The sequence below is a fragment of the Berghia stephanieae genome, chromosome 4 (assembly GCF_034508935.2).
Source record: "Berghia stephanieae isolate SIO BIC M18660-M18661 chromosome 4, UCSD_Bste_1.3, whole genome shotgun sequence".
In the NCBI taxonomy this organism is placed as follows: domain Eukaryota; kingdom Metazoa; phylum Mollusca; class Gastropoda; order Nudibranchia; family Aeolidiidae; genus Berghia; species Berghia stephanieae.
Genome location: NC_088363.1, coordinates 47,950,273 through 47,974,448, shown reverse-complemented (window position 1 = coordinate 47,974,448; position 24,176 = coordinate 47,950,273). Strand labels below are relative to the sequence as shown.

The window sequence follows — 24,176 nt, the reverse complement described above, 5'->3', positions numbered from 1 at the left end:
GACCATAACACAAGAGGTTTTAATTTTGAATACATGGCAACAGACCAGCTATTACTACTACCACTTCTATTATTACAACTACTTCAACGACTACTACTACTACTACTACTACTACTACTACTACTACTACTACTACTACTACTACTACTACTACTACTACTACTACTACTGCTACTACTATTACTACTATTCTTACTACTACTACTACTACTACTACTACTACTACTACTAATAATAATAATAATAATAATAATAATAATAATAATAATAATAATAATAATAATAATAATAATAATAATACTATTACTACTACTACTACTACTACTACTACTACTACTACTACTACTACTACTACTACTACTACTACTACTACTACAATACCACTATCACCAATACTATATAGGTATACACCTCCAATTTTATTGTCCACAGTCGTTTCCACAATGTTACCTCTAAGGTACCTAACAGTCGCCTACATTGTCTTGGCACTGTATCCAGTAATGGTGACGTCACAGCTCTATCTTAAAGTGGTGATCTGTTTGCTTAGTTCCGGGTACTTTAGATATCAAGGTATGTTATCTCCATCATCATCATCATCATCATCATCATCATCATAATCACCAACATTATCATCATCATCAGCATTAGTATCATCATCATCATCTTTACCATCATCATCAACAATAAATAAATGAGTTTTTTTTATTTAGCGCAATATCCACTAAAATGTGCTCAAATCACTTTACAATTGGTCCCTGGCCAACAGCAACACTTAACATGTAGGACGAGATAAGACGCCTAATAGGCGATATTATAATTTTCTGACAGAGAAGGCTCTTTACTCACATTCTCTCACCGTACTCAGGTGTAAAATTAGTATATGGCCGTTAACAGGGTTGTCTCTGTGCGAAACAGGCGTCATGTCCCGTCCTAAATGTTAAATGTTGCTGTTGGCCAGGGACCCATTGTAAAGCGCTTTGAGCACGTTTAGTGGATATTGGTCTATATTAACGCTCAAAAAGTTCATATTGTGGTCATTGTCGTGTTTTGATTATGAAGAGGGCAGTCGAAGTCAATTCATTTTACCTTCCTTTATGCCTATATATATTTTTTTACACTCGCAGGTCTGCCTACTTAAATTTTTAAAATTCGTAGATTTCATTGAGATCATCAAACTATTCATAAAATTTACCTTTTACTTTTGAGTGTCCAATTTACCCTCAGCAAGATTAAATAAGGTTTCTATGTCCTTATACTGCATGTGATTTAGTATATATATAAAACATAAATAAATAAAATTCCCTTTATTCATCCTACAGGGGAGATTTGTCTTTAGGGTCTATTTCAATGGACAACTGGAATAACTCAGGCGCCAGCCGCAATTCAGCGACGCAAACTGAGCTAGGGCGAGGTGACTTGCTCAAGGTCACACAGCGCAGCGGGTATTCGAACTCGGAACCTTTCGGGTACGAAGTAAAGACCGTACCGCTAAGCCACGCTGCCCCATATTTTCGTAGTCTGTATGATTTATTGAATTTGAGAAGTTTATTTTGCTACTTTGCAGATGGAGATAAAATTTATAAATCTCCGAATTATTCGTAGAAGGAAGAAGATCTGCACTTCCTTCGCTTCGATAGAGAAACCAACAAAAATACAAACTCAAAGAGTTCAATGTTCGTTTTTCCTCAGGTTGCGCTGAGGATGTCAACATTATATGTCGACTCATTGCTCTTGAGATGAAAGTCGTAAACTGTAGATCTTATCGTGAGTACATTGGGTGTATTAACAGATTTAGTGTGGTGATATGTGGTAGTAGTAGTAGTAGTAGTAGTAGTAGTAGTAGTAGTAGTAGTAGTAGTAGTAGTAGTAGGAGTAGTAGTAGTAGTAGTAGTAGTAGTAGTAGTAGTAGTAGTAGTAGTAGTAGTAGTAGCAGTAGTAGTAGTAGTAGTAGTGGTGGTGGTGGTGGAGGTGGTGGAAGTAGTAGTAGTAGTAGTAGTAGTAGTAGTATAGTTAGTTAGTATGTACGTAGTAGTAGTAGATTGTTGTGGTAGTAGTAGTAGTAGTAGTAGTAGTAGTAGTAGTAGTAGTAGTAGTAGTAGTAGTAGTAGTAGTAGTAGTAGTAGTAGTAGTAGTAGTAGTAGTAGTAGAAAAAGTCGTAGCAATTATTGCCTTCAATTTAACATTGCTGTAATGGACAAATATATTGCATTGGTGTGAGAGTATTTCTATAACAACAATGAGCCCGTGACCATTTGGGTTATCAGACCTGCTAATATGTAGCTTGATACTTATAATTTTTATTGATCACTAATGTAACCCAAAAACTGGTAGCCAGGTAGATTTGTGTAACACATACCAAGAAGTTTTTGTTTTTTTTAAGTGTCAAATTTTCCGATATTAATCATTCTAATCATACGTACTGCTGGGTGGGTTAACCGTTAACGAGTTCTCTGACTTACTCTTGATAAACACGTATTCAAACATTTGTGCAAAAATTTTCTTTTTTTTTCAAATATGGATCGATTTAAACGATCCTCATCTTGGCAAAAACTCTCAAACTTGGGACTTTGCAAATCCCAGGTTTGAGCGGGTTTTTTGGGGTTTTTTTTCCAAGATGGGGCTCATTTAAATCGATCGATATTTGAAGTCCAGTATTGGTCAAATTGATTTTGTTAATCGTGCTTATCCAGGGTACGGCAGTAAACGGATCAAACGTTAATTTTTACCCTTTTGACCACGTTTCATCCTCAGCGTGTGTCAATTATGGGAGTAATGAAAATAATGCCTGCACGGCGTTTCCGACTGGCTGTCCACTGGAGTACATCAAAATGTTTGGCATGTGCCCGGCTTTTAGTGAGTCCCTTATCCTGCTCGAGATGTTGTTGTTGTTGTTGCTGTTGTTGTTGTTGTTGTCATCATTAGGTTCTTTGGGGTGTTTTTCTTCTTTTTTTATGTTTGATTATTATGTTGAGTTTGTTGCTGTTGCTTTTTGTTTGTTTGTTGTTGTTTTTTTTTTTTGTTTTGTTTGTTTGTTTTCATTTTGTTTTCTTTTGTTTGCATTTTGTTTTTGTTTTTAGAGGGGATGATTTGTTCTATTTATTCTTTTTTTTTCTTCCTTTTTTAGTTGGTTTTTTGTTGCGGTTTTATTATGTTTAGTTTTGATTTTGTATTTTGATTTGTTTTTTGTTTTTTTGATTTTGTTTTTGTTTTTTTTGTTGTTTTTTTTTTTTGTTATGTTTGTGTTTTCTGTTGTTGTTCTTGTTCTTTACAAAGATAAAAATGATTTGAAATATTCTCTCCCATCCCCTTTATTCAAGCACAAGTTTATTGATGATTACGATGATGATGATGATGATGATGATGATGATGATGATGATGATGGTGATGGTGGTGGTGGTGGTGGTGGTGGTGGTGGTGGTGGTGGTGGTGGTGATGGTGGTGGTGGTCGTGATGATGATGACTTAGATGACAAAACAAGACTCATATCGCTGAACCACTAAGCGTGGCCTTCGTTAACTCATGGCCTGATATTAACCGCCAAATGACGTCAAAAGACAAGTCTTTGGCCACAATAGAAAACAAATCGTGAGTTTTATTCAACAATTCAACCAATGAGATCACTCGTTTCTTTGAGCACTACTAAAGACAACTCACTAGGCGGTCCATAAGTCAAATAACGACGTTAAATTTGGGTCTTAGTTGGTTTTAATGCCAGGCGTAGCCATCGTTTAATTATAGCCTGACACTAGAACCGTGGCCTAAGTTAATTTATAGCCTGACACTTACCAAATAATGACGTCAAAAGACAAGTCTTTGGCCACAAAAGAAAACCAATCGTGAGTTGAATTCAATAGTTCAACCAATTGAATCACTTGTTTGCTTGAGCTCTACTAACGGCAACTCACTTGACGCTGCACAAACCTAAAAAATGACGTCAAACTATAAGTCCTAGAGGGTTCTTGTGTCAGGCTGTAAGTTAACGATGCCTACGCTAGAACCCGCTTATAGTTTGTTGTCATTTTTAGGTTTGTGCAGCTTTTAGTGATTTGTCGATAGTAGAGCTCAAGGAATTAAGTGATCCCATTGGTTGATCTGTTGAATACATCGTGAGTTGTTCACGATGTGTTTTCTTTTGTGGCCAAAGACCTGTCTTTTGACGTAATTTTTTGATCAGTGTCATGCCAGGCTATAAGTTAACTATGGCTACGGTCAGGCCATGATTTTACGAACATCACGCAATAGTCACACAGTAAGTATTAAAATGTTTCTCCTCTCTTGTTTTTCAGAGATTTGCTGTGGAACAGGCGGAGAGTCCCCGTACAAAAGTAAAGAATGGAAACCCCATCAGCTCTGGAATCGCCTGGGCTTTAAGCTAGGCTCCCGTAGAAGTTCTATCGTAGAAGACAACGACGGTTCTAGGAACCAAAATCTTCCCCCGACAATAACATCCTGGAACGAAACGGCAAAAGAGGCGGACGTCGACTTCAAGCAATTACCTCCTGAACTGAATCTTCCAGAAGATCCAAAAGATTACATACGCGACTGGCCGAAGAACGTCACAGACCCGCTGGTTTTGGAGTCGGCGATTCGCGTGCAGTACGAGAGGTTCGCGTTGGAGATCGCGGCTATTAATGATGAAGGACTGAAAAACGGAATGGACCCGATCAGGGTTGTTAGTTATGAAGATTTTAGGGCTGTTGGGTTGGGGGAGAAAGAAATCAATCAAGTTTAGATGAATGCTTTTTCGGAAGGAGGGGGATGGGGGGGTAGTGATTTAAAGGATTGGATGGCGCCCCGTAATTGATGGTGATGAAGGAATGGGCGGGTAAGAAGTAAAAAATTCCAATACAATCCATTACAATTCTCTTTATTTAACCCAAAATGGAAATTTGTCTTTAGAGTCTATTCCAATGGAAGACTTGAATGGCCCAGGCGCCAGTCGCAGTGAGCTAGGGCGAAGTGACATGCTCAAGGCCACACAGCACAGTGGGTATCGAACTCGGCACCTTTCCGTTACGAAGCGAAGACCGAAGGCCGTGAGCCACGCTGCCCCTTTAATTAATGAGTTCAGTCATGCCTTACTCTTACATGTCTGTAGTACCGCCATCAAGCCAACCAATTTTCTCAGCTATCCTAGGCGTCAATTTATTTTATCTGTAATATATTAAAAGACGTTTTTTTTTTTTTTGAATGAACAAGTCCAGGAAAGAAATTTGAAAAATGTTTGGTGTGTTGATAACATTAATTGAAATTTTATACACGGTTTCGATCTCGGCGTTAAGTAAAAGTTCTTTCGTAGAGGACCACGACGGTTCTAAGAACAAAAGTTCTTTCGTAGAGGACCACGACGGTTCTAAGAACAAAAGTTCTACCCCCGACAATCAGCAAGGGAGACGGACGCCGACTTCAAGCGATTACCTCCAGGACTGGATCTTCCAGACGATCTGAAAGATTACATGGAAAAAATATCTCTAATCTTGACAATTTTAGCATTTTCAATATCTCGTTTCGAATAATAAGCAACTCTGCAACCCTCTCCCATGTTTACTCCACGCCTATTCTGACATCACGCAGTATGGGTGAGCAGAATTATGAAAAGTGTCGAGAGTTGAACTTAAAACCAAAACGATGAGAAGAGCAAAATTTGAGGGGTTTTGGGTTGTTTTTGCTTTTTGGGTTTTTTGTTTTTTTTAGTTTCTAAAATCTTACATTAATTCTCCTCATTTCCTTGCCAGCCAAAATTTCACTTTCAGCCTCTGATACTCTAAAATACAATAACAAAACTCCTGATTTCATTTAAACTAGGACACTTTTACACACTTCATTCATATTAATGAAATATTAATCAATGAACCTGAGACTTCCTTGAAGAACTTTTTTGATTTTTTGAAGGTCACATTAATTTTAAATACGGTATAAAATGAAAATTAAAATCGAATGAAAATAATGCTGTTTTCTTGAAAAATTGTAAAATGACACAATCCCAGATCTAAGTAAAGCTTTAATTAATCCTGAAAAATAATTTTAACTGTCATAAAATAAGATATTGGGGGTTTGGACGTTAAAGTGCGCGAAAAGGGTATTGTTGCTTGAATGGAGTGTAAATACGTGCGAAATGTGAATGGTCAATGAATCGTTCCAATATTTTCTCTTGTTATTATTTGTAAATAAAATGGATTATTTTTAACCTCAGTTCTATGTCATTGTTGTTGTAATACGAGTAGTAGTAGGAGTAGTAGTAGTAGTAGTAGTAGTAGTAGTAGTAGTAGTAGTAGTAGTAGTAGTAGTAGTAATAGTAGTAGTAGTAGTAGTAGTAGTAGTAGTAATAGTAATAGTAGTAGTAGTAGTAGTAGTTGTTGTTGTTGTTGTTGTTGTTGTTGTTGTTGTTGCCGTTGTTGTTGTTGCTGTTGTGTTTGTTTGTTGTCGTCGTCTTTTTCAATATTATTAAAACATGAAAGGTGTTGGTTTCCATTTCTTGGATGTTCTTGGCCGAACTCCCGTCTCCTGGCCGTCTTCTGGATGGTGTTGGTGATGGTGCGCCTATAATTATATATACCATTTCTCTTAGCTTCTATCTAGATATTTCGAGATGATGATATTAATGGAAGGCACTTAGGACTGAGGTCATAATTATCTTTAGTACTTGCAGAAGCAATCAGCCACATCGTTTGTGAGTATATATCAAAATATTTTGACACACTAATGAGAGAATTGCACCGGAACACCTGACAGCGTGATATTTCAATCGGCTATGTTTAAATTGTGGGTGATGCTCAAGATCTGTGGGGCTGGTTGTGTCGGGTGACTAAAGATAGTTATGGAATATGAGCATAAAACTTTGTCCGTTAAAAAGGTCTTTTTGGTCAACCTTGTTTGAGTCCCACTCTGGGCGGCGGTAAGTTGATTCCTTGTAACAGACACTTTTCTCACGTTCTACGACAATACTCGAGTGTGAATTAAGTATCTGGTCCGTAACAGCGTTTTCTCTGTAGAAAAATGTCGAATTGCGCCTTAGAAGCTGCATGACTTGTCTACATGTTAATTGTGGCTGTTGGCTTTATAACCTGCGGTTATGTGGTCTTGTGGTATGACATTCGCCTTTGGGTCAGAAGGTCCTGGGTTTGAATCACGCTATGAGCGGCGAATAGTCAAGTCCATGGAAAAGGCTCTTTACTCACAATCTCTCACATTAATCAGGTGTAAAATGAGTACCTGGCCGTTAACAGCGTTGCCTCTGTCGGAAAAAATTGTAATTTCGCCTAATAGGCGCCTGTCTTGTTATTTATATTAAGAGTGGATGTTGGCTAGGGAACCCTTGTAAAGCGCTTTGAACACGTTTAGTGAATAAATATTCAACCTTTCTTTTTTTAAGTGGGCCAAAGTTATTAATCTAGCAATAAACGATACTACGTCCAACCTACTATTTCCACACTCTATGATGGGAACTTCGAGATACAATAAACATCTTATATGGGAGATATATACAGAGTTGGAACTATGGGGGATTTGATGCGTGATCAGCTATTGATGTTTTCCTACTTTTTGTTTTAACCAACCAATCAAAATGAGAGAAGTTTCATTATGATTTAAAATCAGCATTCTGGTTGGTTGTGTTGGAAACATGTGTTAAACAAAGATCCAGGGACAACCGCATTGGAAGATGGGGACACGCTATAAAGTCATTAAATTAAGCTAGTTTTGACCACTTGGGATGACGACCAAGCACTCCTTAGAATGTCCGTGATCTCATATTGAAGGAATGCTCCCTTGTATGGAGTGGAATCAACAGCGTTAAGAAGGTCCGGAGATTAATGTACTCGTACATAGTTTCGTAAACAATATCAGCAACTCCCTATGAATGTGGGTCCGGTTATGGTAAGGGTCCTCAACAACCTCTACCCGTACCAAATCCCGATATTAGGGCAGCAAAGCCTTGATTCTGCCCCCTATGTCAACACCCCAATGAAACAGTAACACACCACTTGCTTGAATGTCAACCTCTTGAAGACCTGAGATGCACATTCCTCCCACCAAATCCAAGCATCAGGAACACACTTTATAGTCACCTGGAACAACTACAAAAGACGTCTAACTTCTACGTCATGGCACAAAACCGAAGGGCTAGAGCTCAGGTGGTCGCTGGTTCGGATAAGTAAGTAAGTCAGTCTTCTGGTGTGCACTCGGCTTCTCAACTGTTGGTCCCTAGTTTTAGTCTCGTTGTAGGTAGTGCGAAGCAGAGTCCTTGGATGAGGCTCTTTATTCACAGTCCCTCATCATACTCAGGTACTTAAAATGAGTATCAAGTCAATAACAGTGGTCTCTGTATATCAAGATTGAATACGTCCAGGGGCGTGGCTCTATTGGTTCAAATGGTGCCTGGCACCACATCCATGTTTTAAAAATGGATAACAGCATTTTTTTTAAATATATAAAACTGAGAAATGCTATATATCGCCTTTTATCAACAGTGCGAAACAGACTCCCTTTCTGTCACAACGCCTTCTACCCACGCTTTTCTCCCGATTCACACAGTCCGTTGATGACTGTCGTCAGCGACTGTGTACTATGGCTGAGCGAGTGACTGGATTTCCCCACTCAAACGATTCCAAGGAGCGGATCTTAGCTGGCTCCATTGGCTATAACTATAATGTACTATAATGTTGCCACATTGAATACCTGGCTCGAATTTATACCATCTTCACATACGAGAAAAAACCCGCCTCAGGTGCCGAGGAATTTTTGCTCCAACTCTGTTGGACTGGGGAAAAATAGCTAGGCCTAATGTTGGTCATTTACGTCCTAGTCATAGTATGGTAACTTCGACCATCTTTATTATTATCGAAATCACGATTATTAACAAGTTCATTTGTTTCTCTCTCTGTGTCGTGATTATTGTATATATTAATTTATTATTATCATTATTATTATTATTATTATTATTATTATATTATTATTATTATTATTATTATTATTATTATTATTATTATTATTATTATTATTATTATTATTATTATTATTATTATTATCATTATTATTATCATCATCATCATCATCATCATCATCATCATCATCATCATCATCATTATTATTATTAGTATTATTGCTGCAAAAATTGATATGAAGGAATGTGAACGAGTTAAGTCAAACATTTCTTGATAGTGATGCTATATGCTAAATGCATGATCTTCGCGTGAATATGCGTGTTTGACTTTGTGTGTGTGTGTGTGTGTGCGTGCGTGTTCATCTCACATACACACACACACACACAGATAGGTAGATAGATAGATAGAGAGAGAGAGAGAGAGAGAGAGAGAGAGAGAGAGAGAGAGATCTTGTATGGTGTCATGTTTGATTTCCGAAGTGGAATGGGGCTGTTTCATGACATAACTACAGTACTCTTTTAATAGGCCATGGGCTGTTTACATTCTTACGCTTTGTAAGTTTTGAAATTACCCTTTGTTCGATTGACATTCAATGTCTGCATGTGTCCCTTTAGCCATTTCCCTCAGTGTCCAAACTCCAATCAATATATTCGTTCGTGATTTATATAAACAAACTATTGAAAAGATTTACTCTTGTAAATCAATTTAAGCACATAATTTGGTGGATTTTGCGTTTCATAAAAAATCAAGATTTTTAAAACTTTTTCCAAAGCTAGGTTACACTTAGAATGAAAATATACTTCCGAAACTATAACATTGTTACACTCTATGATGGAAAATCTAAGATACAATACATCTTATAAAGGATACACAATATAGCAGGGGGAATTAGGCTAAAACCGTGCAAATTCGGGTTGAAAGCATGAAAATTTGCATACAGGTTACAAACACCCGTTCAAAACCCATCTGCTATATAACCACTCTGGCAATCAATCAAAACGTATTGGTTAAAGGCCTTAAATTTTCCTATTACAGCTATATTAAACAAGGGAAATAACTGCGTAAATACATATAATTTCTTCATATTCATTGTATTTGGGGAAATTGGGCTAAATCCGTGCACATTGAGATTGAAAGCATAATAAATGACACCTGCTATAGAACAACTCTCGCAATTTATTATAAAAGTGCGTTTTTAGAACTTTTTTTCCCTATTTTGCATTACTAATCAAGGAAAATAACAACGAGGACAATATGTGCGTTCAATATTTTAAATATATTGTTAATCATTTACAGTAGCAAACAAATGGCTTCGGGTGGGAATAGTACAGACAATGAATGGACGTTTCGGGGGAAAAAACCTTTCGTCAGCAAAATGAACGTTAAAAAATTTTTTTTTAATGTAGGAGGAATTGTAGCGTGTGTATTTCTGGGTGGTTGAAGCAAGAGACGTTCGTGTGGTGTTATCTAGTTGACATACTAAAAACGTGTCTCATCAGTCCCTGCGAGAAGTTGTGTTTGCCACTGTAATCGTATTTGAAAAACATGCATACGCATTCCTTTTTAAGTCATATGTAATATTCTTCCACCTCTCTTTCTCTCTCTCTCTCTGTCTCTCTCTCTCTCTCTCTCTCTCTCTCTCTCTCTCCTCTCTCTCTCTCTCTCTACTTTTATTTCTTTCTTTTAAAGACTCATTCACATTCAATTATGAATTATGAGAATTTCATATGGAATACACAAGTAATGCTACAGTTTTAAAACGCTACATTAACTGAAAAATGGTTCACCAACAAGACATGTAAGTAAGACCTATTTCATACAAAACAAGCCATCAGTACAGAATCATTATTGGACAACATATAGAACCTTCGCGGGTGCTTTTAGTCGTGCACTCAATTATACCTGAACGAGAGAATATGCTCCCATTGTCACCATGTGGTCAATAACGTAACGTCAGTAACTTGACACAATACTGCATCGTATCAATTGATGATTATTATGATGATGATGATGATGATGATTATGGTGACAATAGTCATAGCGTGGACTCCATATTGCCATCAAAATGTAGTAGTCCTTCAGTCATTCAGTCCATGGAGCCGGAGTTTATCCCAGTTTCTATACCGTGAAACGGACAATAGCAATTGCTTGATACCCTTATCATAGGACGCTGATCTATCGCAAAGTACTTTCCGTCGGGTATAACGGACCCAGCTATCCAATTACTGCTGGGTGGACTGGGAGGTCAGGAAAAAAATTCGACTGCACCCGGGATCGATCTCGGAAGCGAGTGTTCTACCAACTGAGCTATCTTGATCCTCAACTATGATCAAGTCTGACCAAAATAGTCTATAAAACACGTATAATGGTTATTGTGGTATTTTTGGAAAGAAAATATAATATAATTAGGGTTGACGGGGAAAGGAGCACTGTCTGTGTCAACACCGGTTGCAGACATTTAATCCACTGTGTTCTGCTAGTTGGATTGCCTGTCCGTCTGTCCGTCTTTATTAGTGTAGTTGATTATACTTTATAAATCAGATAAACAAAAAAATATTATTATAGAATTTTGAATAATAGAAAAATCCCTCAAAACTATCAAAATTGAATAAGATTAGCGATAAAACAATTTGGATAGTTCGTGAATCGACAGTTTAGTGTGAAAGGAAAACATTAGTGTCGAGCGGAAGTCTCGATGATACCTCAAGTCATCGGCCACCAACACTCAAAACTTCCCGAACTCGATGACCAAGGAAAAGTCGGGAATTCCCGAGAAGTAGCACTTCAACTGAGCTTTGGATGGCTTTTTTGTATTAAAACTTAAAATACATTAAATAAATTCACTTTGTATAATAATAAAACATTGATACCTATAACCATTTTGATCTATTTACGACGTTTGTGTTTTGTTAGCTGTTTAAAATATGATATAACGTCAATACCCAATACCAATGACTAGGTATTGAATGAAAGCACCGATGACTAGAGCGATGCTCGAGACTTTTTTGAGTCTCGAGACTCAAAAAAGCATCGAGACGCAAAAAAGTCTCGAGCTTCGCTGAAATCATCGCCGACGAGAGAGGGGTGAACAATGCAGATAGTACACATTGTTAGTAACGCGTGCGTCGCTCGCGCAGTATAGTCTCGGGACTCGGGACTCAATACGAGAAGCATCGACGACCAAGATTCTCGAGACGAGAAAAGCATCGAGAACTAAGTGGAGGTCGGGAACTTCTCAGTCGTCGATGACCTGACTTCTCAAAACCTAAAGCATCGTTGACCTTTTGGTGACCCGGATGCCCTCCCCTAGAAAACATCCGGTTTGACGCTAAAAATAGTCACCAATGGAAATCCAAGGATGACGTAACTCAACCTTGGGGTCGCCTTGTTTTAAATGTTTACTTAATAGGAATGAACGATTTTTTTTTTTGATTTTTTTTTTGTCGTCAATTTCAAAATTTCCCAATCTGAAAAAGCTTGTATCTCAACTAAAACTGATCTATCAGACTGTGGTTCTATAGCATAAATTACATGATTTTTCATGTTCTACAACATATGATATATATATATATATATATATATATATATATATATATATATATATATATATATATATATATATAACTCTATGTGTTACTGAGCACGATAGAAATAATTCGTTTAAATAAATACGAAGCGATGAAAGAATCGTATATTATGCTATCACAGCTCAATTTCTTTGTCCATCTATAATTTCTTTTGTGATGTAAGCATGCGTTAAAAATCCATAAATGTATAATGCATAACCATGAGTCATCGTCATGATTAATGATTCCCCCTCAAAATGATGACGTAGTAACATAACTAAAGACAGAGGGCGAGTAAAAAATCACCCACGTCCAAGAGGTCAAGTCAAAATAGATGCAGACGACAACACAAATATTATAATTGGCATTTCCAATTAACCTGTAGATTTTGGACCAATCAAAACATGGAATTAGTGACACACCTTCACACTTGCTCGGACAAACAGAGTTGGTTGTTTATAAACAATAATGAGAATGAATTCGATCATTGTTATTGTTTTCATACCACCTAATAGAAGACTAGTTGTCACACGATTTTCTCGATCATGTTATAAGCGTTTAAGTTTACACATAGATTTCTGTGTTGGTTTTATTCATCCACGGTAGAACAGTGTGTATTTTACTTAGAGACATAACAGCGATAGTAAAATCTGTGTAGTTTGCTATGTTTACCAGTTGCTGTCATTGTTTACATTATGACGACTGTCCGAGAGGCGTGGTTATCTAAGTGTCTATTCAATTCAATAGTTTGCCTTCTTATTTTTACACTTCCTCGTTTTAAGAATGGTTTTGGGTGAGAAGAGAAGTGGTAATAAAATTAAATCGCGTTTATTATGTTATTTAACTTTTTTTCCATCTGTATTCACCCAACTGTAATTGGATAGCTGGGTCTGGTCTGAGCTTCAGTGGAGCGTGCTTTACAAACTACCATCGTTTATTTATAATAAATTTACCAATCATATATCATATATCAGGATTTATTGTCGTTTTAAACCCATGTTGATATGTAGATATTTTTTTTTTACCAGCCGCAGCAAGCAAACAATAATACATCGTTTTATTCAATAAAAATATATGTGAAATTTACAAGTAAATTCAGAGATCCGATCAATATTAAAAAGACCCTCTCTCGCAGAAAAATACAGAGGTGCCAACTATTTCGAAAAACAATACTAGAATTGCGACATTTTGACTCCAATTTCAGAATTAAATGAGCATCTCTAATTAATTTAAACTGACTTAAAATTAAAAGTTGATGCCAGACTACATACTTTTAACGATTTTGAAATGTTATTTAACCATCGTGAGGTTAATTGTTGATTTACGATATATAATTATAGCGACTACAATTTCTATCTCCCAAGAATAAAGAATTCCAAAATGTTCATGTAGGCAGGTCTGTAAACAAACTGTCTTCTGGACCGCAAATGATTCCAGCCAGGGTTCAGACAAAACTAAGTTGTTTTATTCCATGGTAGGACAAGGGAAAGAAGTGGACAGATATCATAAAAGGGCAAGAGACGTAAATAACCTCAAAATTATCAGGGGCATCGCATCAGATTTGCTAGTAAGGGGCACAGGGTCCAAATGCTCACAAAGAACTGATGTTTTCGAGTCATCCACCCACATCCGTCAACCCCACCATACTATGAATTATTAATTGGGAAGCTAGGTCTGATTCAAGTCTGGCGAAGAGCACTTAACGATTAATCAGCTTCTTCCACAAGGTAAAACAAACGATGTGTTACCGTCCTTTTCACGCTTCATGAACTCTGACCCCAAGGGCACCGATGGAATAGGTCTTACGTCTGTGGTGGGGACAGTTGCTTTACACAGATTAAAAAGTCTTTTTACGTTTTGCCCTGAAAACGTTTACTCCCTAGATTGGTTTAACTGATCCTCTACTTGTCAAACTGTTTTAAACCCAATGCTTCTGATGAAGATCAGAGCCCCGCTAGCTCAAGTGGTAGAGCACTCGGTTCACACACAGAGGGACCTATAGATAGTATGCGCTTGGCTAAGAAGCTCATAACATTGCCATCCGGAAGTATAACAGACCAACACACAAACTGTGTGTAACCCTGAACGTATATAGTCTGGTTAACACGGTTTAGTGAGAACTACTCATAAACGCGGATGGCAAAAAACAATACCAAAGACCCGAGTGACGTCAACTTCGAACTATCTATAGCCAATCAATCCCGGATGCAGTCGAATGTATTATTTTTCTGACGCGCCTGTTCACTCTGTAGTAATCGGGTAGCTGGGTCTATTAGATCTGGCGCAAAGTGTGCAGCTTTATGGTTTTATGGCACGACTCTCACCTGATTTGAGACCCGCTCTAGTGGCGCAAAGTTAAGTCCTTGGAAAACGCTCTCTACTTATATTCTCTCACCTCACTCAGGTGTAAAATCAGTACCCTGTCATGCACAACGTTGTCAGTATCTAAATAAATGTAATAATGCTTCACAGGCGTCATGTCTCGTCCTACATGTTATGTGTTGCTGTTGACTTATAACCCCCTTTAAAGCGGTTTGAGCACGTTTCTTGAATCTGCCCTATATAAACGCTCCAGTGTTTTTTTTAAATATAACATCTCAATACAAAGTACTTTGCGAAAAGATAGCCTCCTGTCCAAAATATAGTAAGCAACTGCCATTTCCCTGTTAAAGTTATAGAAAACAAGGATGAAAAACTAGGGAGCAGGCACTGGTGTAAGATAAAGATCTGAACAAGTGTGTATGAAACGGTGCCAGACAAAGGAAGAAAGAAAAATACAAGAAAAAAAAATCCTATAAAACCAGTCTTCTCCGACTAGGGATCGAACCTCAGACCTTCTGATTACCGGTCAGGCGTACTGTCTAATTTCTCTTTACTAGAAGCCTCGGGGTTTTTTTGTTTTTTATTTATTTATTTATTTTTGTTTTTGTTTTTGTTTTTTTTTTGTGTTGTTTTTTGTTTTGTTTTTTTTTTTGACAAATAAGGTATCATTTAAACTAATTGATACAGGGGTTACAGGTTATCTGGTCAAAATGTAAATAGGTGTTTTCACCGTGTACAGTAGTTCTTTTTTTTTTTTAGACCACCCTGCCCTCTTAACACCTCCTTGACATAACGATATCAATTCTTCACGGAGTCCATGACATGAATTAATGTAACGCTAAGGATAAAGTTAGTTTAAAGTATTTGGATAACAAAAACAACATTGATAACTATGATGATGATGATGATGATGATGATGATGATGATGATGATGATGATGATGATGATGATGATGATGATGATAATAATAATAATAAAAAATAAGTTAACAGTCGACACATTCATTCATTAAGTCCTAGATATCACCTTCTCATTCGGGTCACATGGCTAATAAAGAAACAAATATAAATAAATAAATAGATAATAAATGATGTGTTAATTTATACCAAACAAAAACGCCCCCCTTAAAATCTTCCGTTAAGTTGACGTGAGTTCAGATAATCTTATGACAGCCATATATAATAGAGTTTTTATGCAAATATATAAAATCAACATTGAATCTCATTACACCAACACTTCACCCCTCCGGTTGTAACTTGCCAAAAAAAAAAACAAACAAACCAAACCTCAATTGCGATAATATTGAGATTTCTTGGCTGACCGTATCATTATTATTATTATTTTGTTTATGAGGTTTATGAAAAGCGGGAGAGGGCGGGGAGGGGGTGTTGTTGATTTTTTAAAATATAATTATTCTGAGTTATAGCATTGACCTCTGATCTGTCGTACATTGAAAAAAAACGCATTTTTTAAAAATTTGGCCAGAAAACTCAACCTTCAAATATCGATCGATTAAAATGACCATCATCTTGTCAAAAACTCTCTAAACTGGGACTTCAAGCAAGACTTTCGCAAAGTCCCAGGTTTGAGAGTTTTTCACAAGATGAAGATCAATTTAATCGATCGATATTTAAAGGACGCGTTTTCTGGCCAAAATTTAAAAACATGTTTTATCAAAGTATTTCAGTGAGGCGAGTGAAATAATAATTTTTGTTTTGTCGCACTCTAAGAGAAGACTTTTTTTTTTTTCATTTTACCCAGAATTTGAATATTTAATCTTGAGCAGTTATGTAGAGTAATATCCACTAAACGTGCTTAAAGTGCTTTACGAGGGGTCCCTAGCCAACAGCAACACTTAACATGTAAGACGACACATAACGCTGTTTGGCGATAATATTACCATTTTTCCTACAGAGACAAAGCTGTTAACGGCCAGGTACTCATTTTTATCTGAGTAAGGTGAGATATTGTGAGCAAAGAGCCTTTTCTAGGGGCTTAACTATGCGCCATTCAGAAATAGGTCTCAGTTTTAAGATTCATTTTACCTGTTGAGAGTCATATGAATTCATCTATTCATCAGTGCAGCGTTGTGGTCTTGTGGTATGACACTCCTCTTCAGACCGTTAGATTCCCGGTTTGAGTTGGGTCCTCGGTGACATAACTCTCTCCTTACCAGCCATTTTCAGGATTTTCTCGATTGTAATAGCGCATCATAGGAATCATGTCTTGTTTTGTCTTATAACATACCAAGTGTTGATTTTGTACTTGGGATAGGGAGCGCTTGTTAAGTGCTCCGAGCATATCATTTAAAAGCTTAAAACTTGAGCTTTTACATTGAGCAATATCCACTAAACGTGCTCAAATTGCTTTACATGGGGGTCCCTATCCAACAGCAACACTTAACATGTAAGACGACACATGACGCCCGTTAGGCGATTATTACAATCTGATCCGAAGGCGAGTGCCATACCACTAGACCACATAGCCAGATATTGCGCTACATAAAAGCTTTTTTTAAAAAATCTTATTTGAAGTAAAACGATTCCTGACAAAATTAGGGAAATGTCATTTTGTCAATACACGTCACTGATTGGTCAAAACTTGTCCGGGACGTGAAGTGAATCATAATTCATTCAAAGAGCATTCATTGGACGAACAACATCGACAACACCGCCGACGACAATCACTTAGATTTTGAGTGTACTTTTAAAGTCATAAATTATCATTATTATTACTATCTATTAGTCGCCTACGGTGAGTAAATAGATGATTGATATCCTGGATTTTGATTGGTCCAAAATTGTTTGCTCCCTTTGATATATAGATATAAATTATCATGTGAAAAAATTATAGTACCATTATTTGCAAGTCTGAGAACAAACAAGCTACAAATTATAACAGTGATTTGTGATACCCAGTATAAGTTGTTATATATAGGGTGAGTCTGTTTGATAGGTTATAAAAATTTAGGCTGAAAACTTTTACTTACTATTGTGAAAAGGCATACATAATTGAATAGTATGAAAGAAGAAGTAGTGCGGCTATAAGGTCTTGTTGTGTGACACTCGCCTTCGGATCGGAAGTTCCTGGGTTCGAGTCCCGCTCTGAGCGATGCATAGTTGAGTCCTTGGAAAAGAGTCTTTACTCGTATTATCTCACCACTCTCATGTGTAAAATGAATACCTGGCCGTCGTTAGCAACGTTGTTAAGTCCTACATGTTACGTGCTATGTTGGTCAGGGACCTTTGTAAAGCGCTTTGAGCAAGTTTAGAAGATATTGCCCTATATAAACAACAACTAAAAATCTCAAGGTGTATGTGTAGAATAGATGCGGATGGTTTGGCTTTGGACAGTTCTACAGGCTTAAATTACCTATAAAGAATGAATTCATTGTTAAGTTTGGAGAAAAACGATTGTAGATGTGTGTTTTATTAGAGAATGATACTCTATTAGGGGAATGCTTTTGACGCTGATTCTGTCCCTTATTTGTATCCAACACAGTGAATACTATTATAAGAACAACTTGGACGTAAACATTTATCAGGCTTGATGATTTATATGAATAAACAAAAATCACAAATCACACCAACACATGCGAACTGACAGTCCCGTGTGTTTCCTTCTTTTGAATTGTTATTTATTTATCCTTAATCAAGGGACTGAATTAAAAATGTTTAATTTTTTTATGAGCTTTTATATAGCGCAATATCCACTAAATGTGCTCAAAGCGCTTTACAAGAGGTCTCTGGCCAACAGCAACACGCAACGTGTAGAACGAAACATGACGCCTATTAGGCGATATTACATTTTATTGTGACAGACACAATGCTGTCAACGGCCAGGTACTTATTTTACACCTGAGTAAGGTGAGAGAATGTGAGTAAAGAGCCTTTTCCAAGGACTCAACTATGCGCCGAGCGAGGCTCGAACCCAGAAACTTCCGATCCGTAAGCGAGTGTCATACCATAAGACCACATAGCCGCACACATTAGGCAACAACTGAATTCGCTCAATATCTTAATCTCTTGCGTTTTTCCTCAGACTCTCCATTTGGGACTTTCAAAACGTTATTGAATAACTTGGGCTATTGTTACTTTTGATGCAGCCCTTTCAGGTTTAACCTGCTTCTACAAAGTAGACAGCAATGTAGAAATAAAACTAAAACATTGACAAATCCGTTTTTAATATCTAATTCAACGTCCCTACACCTTGCTGATAAAGGGGAAAAAAGAATCACGTCATTTGTCTATGATTATTAAGTCCATCTTAGATTCAATTTCTTCGCTGTTTTCGACAAATTATTACTCCCCTTTTCTTCTTTTTTTTTCCCCTATTACTTTAATTTTAAATATTATCCTATTTTATTTTATTTTTCCTTACTTTAGTTTTTTTTTTAGTATTATTATTATTTTAGTTGTTTGTTTTGTTTTGTTTCTGTTATTATTACTTTAGTTGTTTTTTGTTGGTTTTTTTTTTCTATAATTTTTTTTTTTAATTACTATAATTAATTATGGTTTAACATTGTTGTAAAGGACAATATTTTGCGTATTTTTTTTTAGATTTCCATTACAACAATGGGCCCATATATATATATATATATATATAATATCTAACGCAATATCCACTAAACGTGCTCAAAGCGTTTAACAAAGGGTCCGTGGTCAACAGTAACACGTAACATTTTAGGACGAAATATGACGCCTGTTAGGCGGCGATTTTACAAATTTTTTTCCGACAGAGACACCACTGTTAACGGTACAGGTACTCATTTTACACCTGAGTACGTTGAGAGAATGTGAGTAAAGAGCCTTTTCCCAGGGACTCAACTATGCGCCGATCGGGGCTCGAACCGAGGACCTTCCTATCCGAAAACGAGTATCTTACCACAAGACCACATAGCCTTCACACATAAATCGACTTATCTGTCTTTATACATTTAATTTGTTTCTTAGAGTTGAATTTATCTACGTTGGATGTCGGTATTTATTCATTTATTTTTTTAAAAACAGTTTTGGCGACGCAACAGGATTCAATAGTCGTAACGTCACTTCCTTCCTAATGACGCATGGTAACTTAGTAACACTGGCTCTAAACTATCGGAACAATGGCGGACGCCCTTATGAATATTTCTCCGACGAGCATAAAAGTGTATCCAGAAGAGAAAAACATTATAAATATGATCTTGTTTTGACTTTTATACGTTCTTATCACAAGACATATGAAAGGTTCCAGCCAGCTTGAAGAATAAAAAATAATGATTTTCTTTGTTAAGAACCAAGATGGCCGCCGTTGCCGGGCGGCGTGACATCAGACTACTGAATCCAATTAGGCATACAATTCTCCACTTTATAGAAGCAACGAAATTGACGTCACTCAGCTCTTTGTTACTGTTTTTAGATAGCCATTTTTATGAGCAGTTCTTAGTGAGTTCTCACTGAATTAAATTGTATTAACCAGACCATAAACGTTTAATATTACACATAGTTTTGTGTCTGGGTAAGTTATATCTTGCTGGTGGATGTTATGAGTTTCTTTTTTAACTAAACACATTGCATCGATGTTTACATCCAGTGTTATATGTGACCCGCCGCCTCAAAACGGTATTAAGTCGGGATGATCAAATTGCTGAAAATTGAATCTATGACCAAAAACATCAGACTTGTGTTGAGTCCATGTATGTATTATTATTGAAGAAAAAATATAGAATTCCAAAGTGCTGAAACCTGAAATTTCGTTTTCTTGACCAGTTAAACTTAAAATTGACCTTTCATCATCTTGTTCATCCCGACATAATACCGTTTTGAGACGATGGGTCACATATGTATTATGTCTATTGAAAAAAAATAGACATTTTCAATCTATTCATTTGTCTTTTTACTTGTCCAAGATTCGAACACAGCAACAAGACAATAAACGACAGCCATGACGAATAAGGGGTTGTTATTCTTACTTCTGGTTGGCCTGACGACGGTGGGCGTGACAAGTTCTGACCTTTTGCCCTTCCCAGCATGTTTTGTCCTCGAGATGGCATTCAAATCCCTTGGTGAGTTGTTTAATCCTTATGTACCTATGTGAGTGCGTGTGTGTGTGTGTGGGGGGGGGGGGGTACAGTGCTAGTTAAAACAGACAGAAAAATACAGGCAAAATCACCCAATCACTTAAAAACAGCCCTCCTCCAGAGAGAATCGAACCTCAGTTCTCTTGAACCATATAACTGCTTTGTTAACTCTATAACGGGGAGCCTGAGTTTTTTTGGGGGTTTTATTTGGGGAGGGGGGGGGTTGTTTAAGTTTTCTTTTTGTTTTTTGGATTGTGTGTGTGTGTTGGGGGGGGGGGGGTTATTTTTATTTTATTGTTTCTCCCATTTGCCGTCTTAAGCCCCTTTAGTAGTAAAAATGGTTTGGCTTTGACTTAAACCGCCCCCCCCCCCCACTCCTAACAGAATCTCTAATATTTGTTTCCAATATGGCCAGAAAATAATTACTTTACACCATATCAACATATTAACATGATCCCCTGGTTGCAATTAAGTTTTAAACATGTCACTTATTTTTGTTTGTTTTTTTTTTTTTTTTTTTTTGTTTTTGTTTTTTTTTTTTGGGCTTAGTTTTCTCAACATGATTTCTCGTAAGGTATATCGTTTATTTACCTTTAAATTCATCAATAGGCTTCAACAGTCATGACGTCACTTCCCTCGTAATGACGCATGGTAAATTAGTAACTGGCTCTAAACTATTAGAGCAATGGCGGACGCCCTTATGAAATATTTCTCCGACGAGCATAAAAGTGGATCCAGAGGAGAAAAACATTATTAGATATGATCATGTTTTGACTTTTATACCTTCTGATCACATGACATATGAAAAGTTCAAGCCAGCATGAAGAATAAAGAGTAGGAATTCTCTTTGTTTAAAACCACACTGCTCGCTGTTGCTGGGCGACGTGACACCAGACTATTGAATCCAATTATGGCTCGTTTACAATACTTTTCGAATAGCATTGACTTGACACTACTTCCATTATTACTGTATTTTTCTTACAACGTATGTCGTGTGGACCTAGCGAGGTCACAGGTTTGAGAGGTTTGCCAAAATGAGAGTCCGTCACGTCATTTGAAGGTCGAGTTTTCAGGGCATTTTTTTTTTAATACGTGTCTTTCCAGAGAACGGCAGTTAACGGGTTGTATTCGGCGCCTTCTGGGTACGAAGCATAGAACATACAGCTGTTCCGGTCGGAAGGCAAGTGGCATACCTTCAAACCACATAGCCGCGCAATAAAGAAAAGAGCAATAAACAAATAATTCATTTATTGAAGCTGAGCGTTTAGCCAAAATACTCACAACATTTACCAGCAGGATATAACGTCCCAACACACATAACTATATGTAACCTTAAACATTAACAGTCTCGTTGATAGAATTTTGTGAAAACTACTCATAAAAAATGGCTGGCTAAAAACAAGAACAACAAAGAGCTGAGTGACGTCAATTTCGTTCCTTCTGTAATCCCTTTGTTTTTTTTTCCAACAGGCTGCGCTGCAGAGACCTCAGAGATTGACTATTGCCAGTATATGTCATTGGCTCTTCGTCTTCAGTTGGAGAATGGAGATCCGCTCTGTGAAGCCAGGCGTAAGTGTTCCTTTCTAATGCTCTGGAGTGAAGGCTAGGCTGGATTTCTCTAATTTTATATCTAAAAAAAAACAAGAAAAAAATATTGAGCCATTATATAGCGCAATATCCACTAAACGTGCTCTAAACTAAAAGCGCTTTACAAGGGGTCCCGGGCCAACAGCAACATTTAACATTTAGGACGGGACATGACGCCTGTTAGGCGATAAAATAATTTTTTTCGGACAGAGACAACGTTGTTAACGTCCGTGTACTCATTTTACACCTGGGTACGGTGAGAAAATGTGAGTAAAGAGCCTTCTCCAAGGACTCAACTATGCCCCGAGCAAAGCTCGAACCCAGGACCTTCCGATCCGAAAGCGAGTGTCATACACTAGACAACATTGCCGCAGCATGACTCATGGGTATGATTACATCTTTAATGAACAAAGCAGCGTGTTTACAATTATTGAGAAATGTCCAATAGTTGTACAGCAACAAATCATGTGATCGATGACTAGCTTGGACAAAAATATGAATATAGATCGCTCCCATTCTATTGTTCGATTCCACAGCGTGCGTTGGTTACGAACAGACAGGACAGAAATGTACACCTTTGTTTCCAAGGTCTTGTGGCTCCAGTGATAGGATCTCCGATGGAGTCTGCCCTCTGGGTAAGTGTAGAAAATACTTAAGACAGAAATATAGACATTTGTTTCTAAGGTCTTGTTGCTCCAGTGATAGGATCACCAATGGAATCTGCCCTCTGGGTAAGTGTAGAAAATACTTAAGACAGAAATATAGACATTTGTTTCCAAGGTCTTGTTGCTCCAGTGATAGGATCTCCAATGGAATTTGTCCTCTGAGTAAGTGTAAAAAATACTTAAGACAAAAAAGTACAAGTTTCCAAGATCTCGAAGTATCTCCAATGGAATCTGCCCTCTGGGTAAGTGTTAAGACAGAAATGTACACTTTTGTTTCCAAGATCTTGTAGCTCCAGTGATAGGATCTCCAGTAGAATATGCCCTCCTGGTAAGTGTAAAGACAGAAATGCACACTTTTGTTTCCAAGGTCTTGTAGCTCCAGTGATAGGATCTCCAATGTCCTCTGGGTAAGTGTAGAAAATAAGATTTCCTTTGTAAGAGTATGCACGGATTGTTTTATATCATGTCTATGAACCATATTATTGCCACTCGATCGCAACTAAACATGTCTTTATAGTCGGCTCTTTGTTATTGTTTTTAGACAGCTAGTTGGGTGATTAATTCTCACTTAAGCCTTTCAAACAGACTATAAACGTTAAAGGTTTTACATAGATTTTGTGTATAATGATTAATCTGGTACTAGACCAATGTAGTTTTTTTAAATTCTTTTGCTCGAACATAATAATATATTTTGATTTTTTTTTCCAAAACAGGAAGAGAATGTTGTAAAGATGACTAAGAATAAGATGACACACGAAGAGACACCTACAATGAAAGACAGCTAATAGACGTGTAACACATTGTTCAACATATACTTATTTTTGTATGCCAATTATTGTAAATGAAATTCATTTCATCCAATAAATCATCGAATAAAACAACCAAATATGAGTCAATGTCAAAGAGGAAATCATTTGAGACCATAGATTTACAGTTCAAGAGTAAGCACATGGCAGCTATGTGGTCGTGAGGTATGACACCCGCTTTCGGATCGGAAGGTCCTGGGTTCCAACCTCGCTCAGCGCATAGTGAGTCCTTGTTTTTATGTTTTGTTTTTAAGGGTTTTACGGCGCTTGCAACACATTTAGGTTATATC

At 37.1% G+C, this 24,176-nt stretch overlaps 2 protein-coding genes across 3 annotated transcripts in view; both read left to right on the top strand.

Annotated features, from left to right (window-relative positions):
• LOC144970726 (uncharacterized) overlaps positions 1 to 6,192 on the top strand; it is a 7,098-nt gene extending 906 nt beyond the window's left edge. The window contains exons 2-5 of the mRNA XM_078910682.1: positions 433 to 570; positions 1,690 to 1,764; positions 2,752 to 2,853; positions 4,287 to 6,192. Of these exons, the coding sequence (XP_078766808.1) occupies positions 444 to 570; positions 1,690 to 1,764; positions 2,752 to 2,853; positions 4,287 to 4,732 (750 nt within the window). The 5' untranslated portion in view covers positions 433 to 443 and the 3' untranslated portion in view covers positions 4,733 to 6,192. The remainder of the gene's footprint in view (positions 1 to 432; positions 571 to 1,689; positions 1,765 to 2,751; positions 2,854 to 4,286) is intronic.
• An 11,209-nt stretch (positions 6,193 to 17,401) lies between these two features.
• LOC144970725 (uncharacterized) lies at positions 17,402 to 23,966 on the top strand. Of its 2 annotated transcripts, none has more exons than XM_078910681.1 (5): positions 17,402 to 17,524; positions 20,658 to 20,813; positions 22,299 to 22,397; positions 22,952 to 23,050; positions 23,794 to 23,966. In XM_078910681.1, the coding sequence occupies exons 2-5, from the start codon at positions 20,693 to 20,695 to the stop codon at positions 23,817 to 23,819; spliced, it is 345 nt and encodes a 114-aa protein (XP_078766807.1). In that variant the 5' UTR covers positions 17,402 to 17,524; positions 20,658 to 20,692; the 3' UTR covers positions 23,820 to 23,966. The 2 variants fall into 2 exon arrangements, with proteins under 2 accessions (XP_078766807.1, XP_078766806.1); XM_078910680.1 differs by lacking the exon at positions 17,402 to 17,524 and adding an exon at positions 17,620 to 17,708.
• The last annotated feature ends 210 nt before the right edge of the window (positions 23,967 to 24,176 follow it).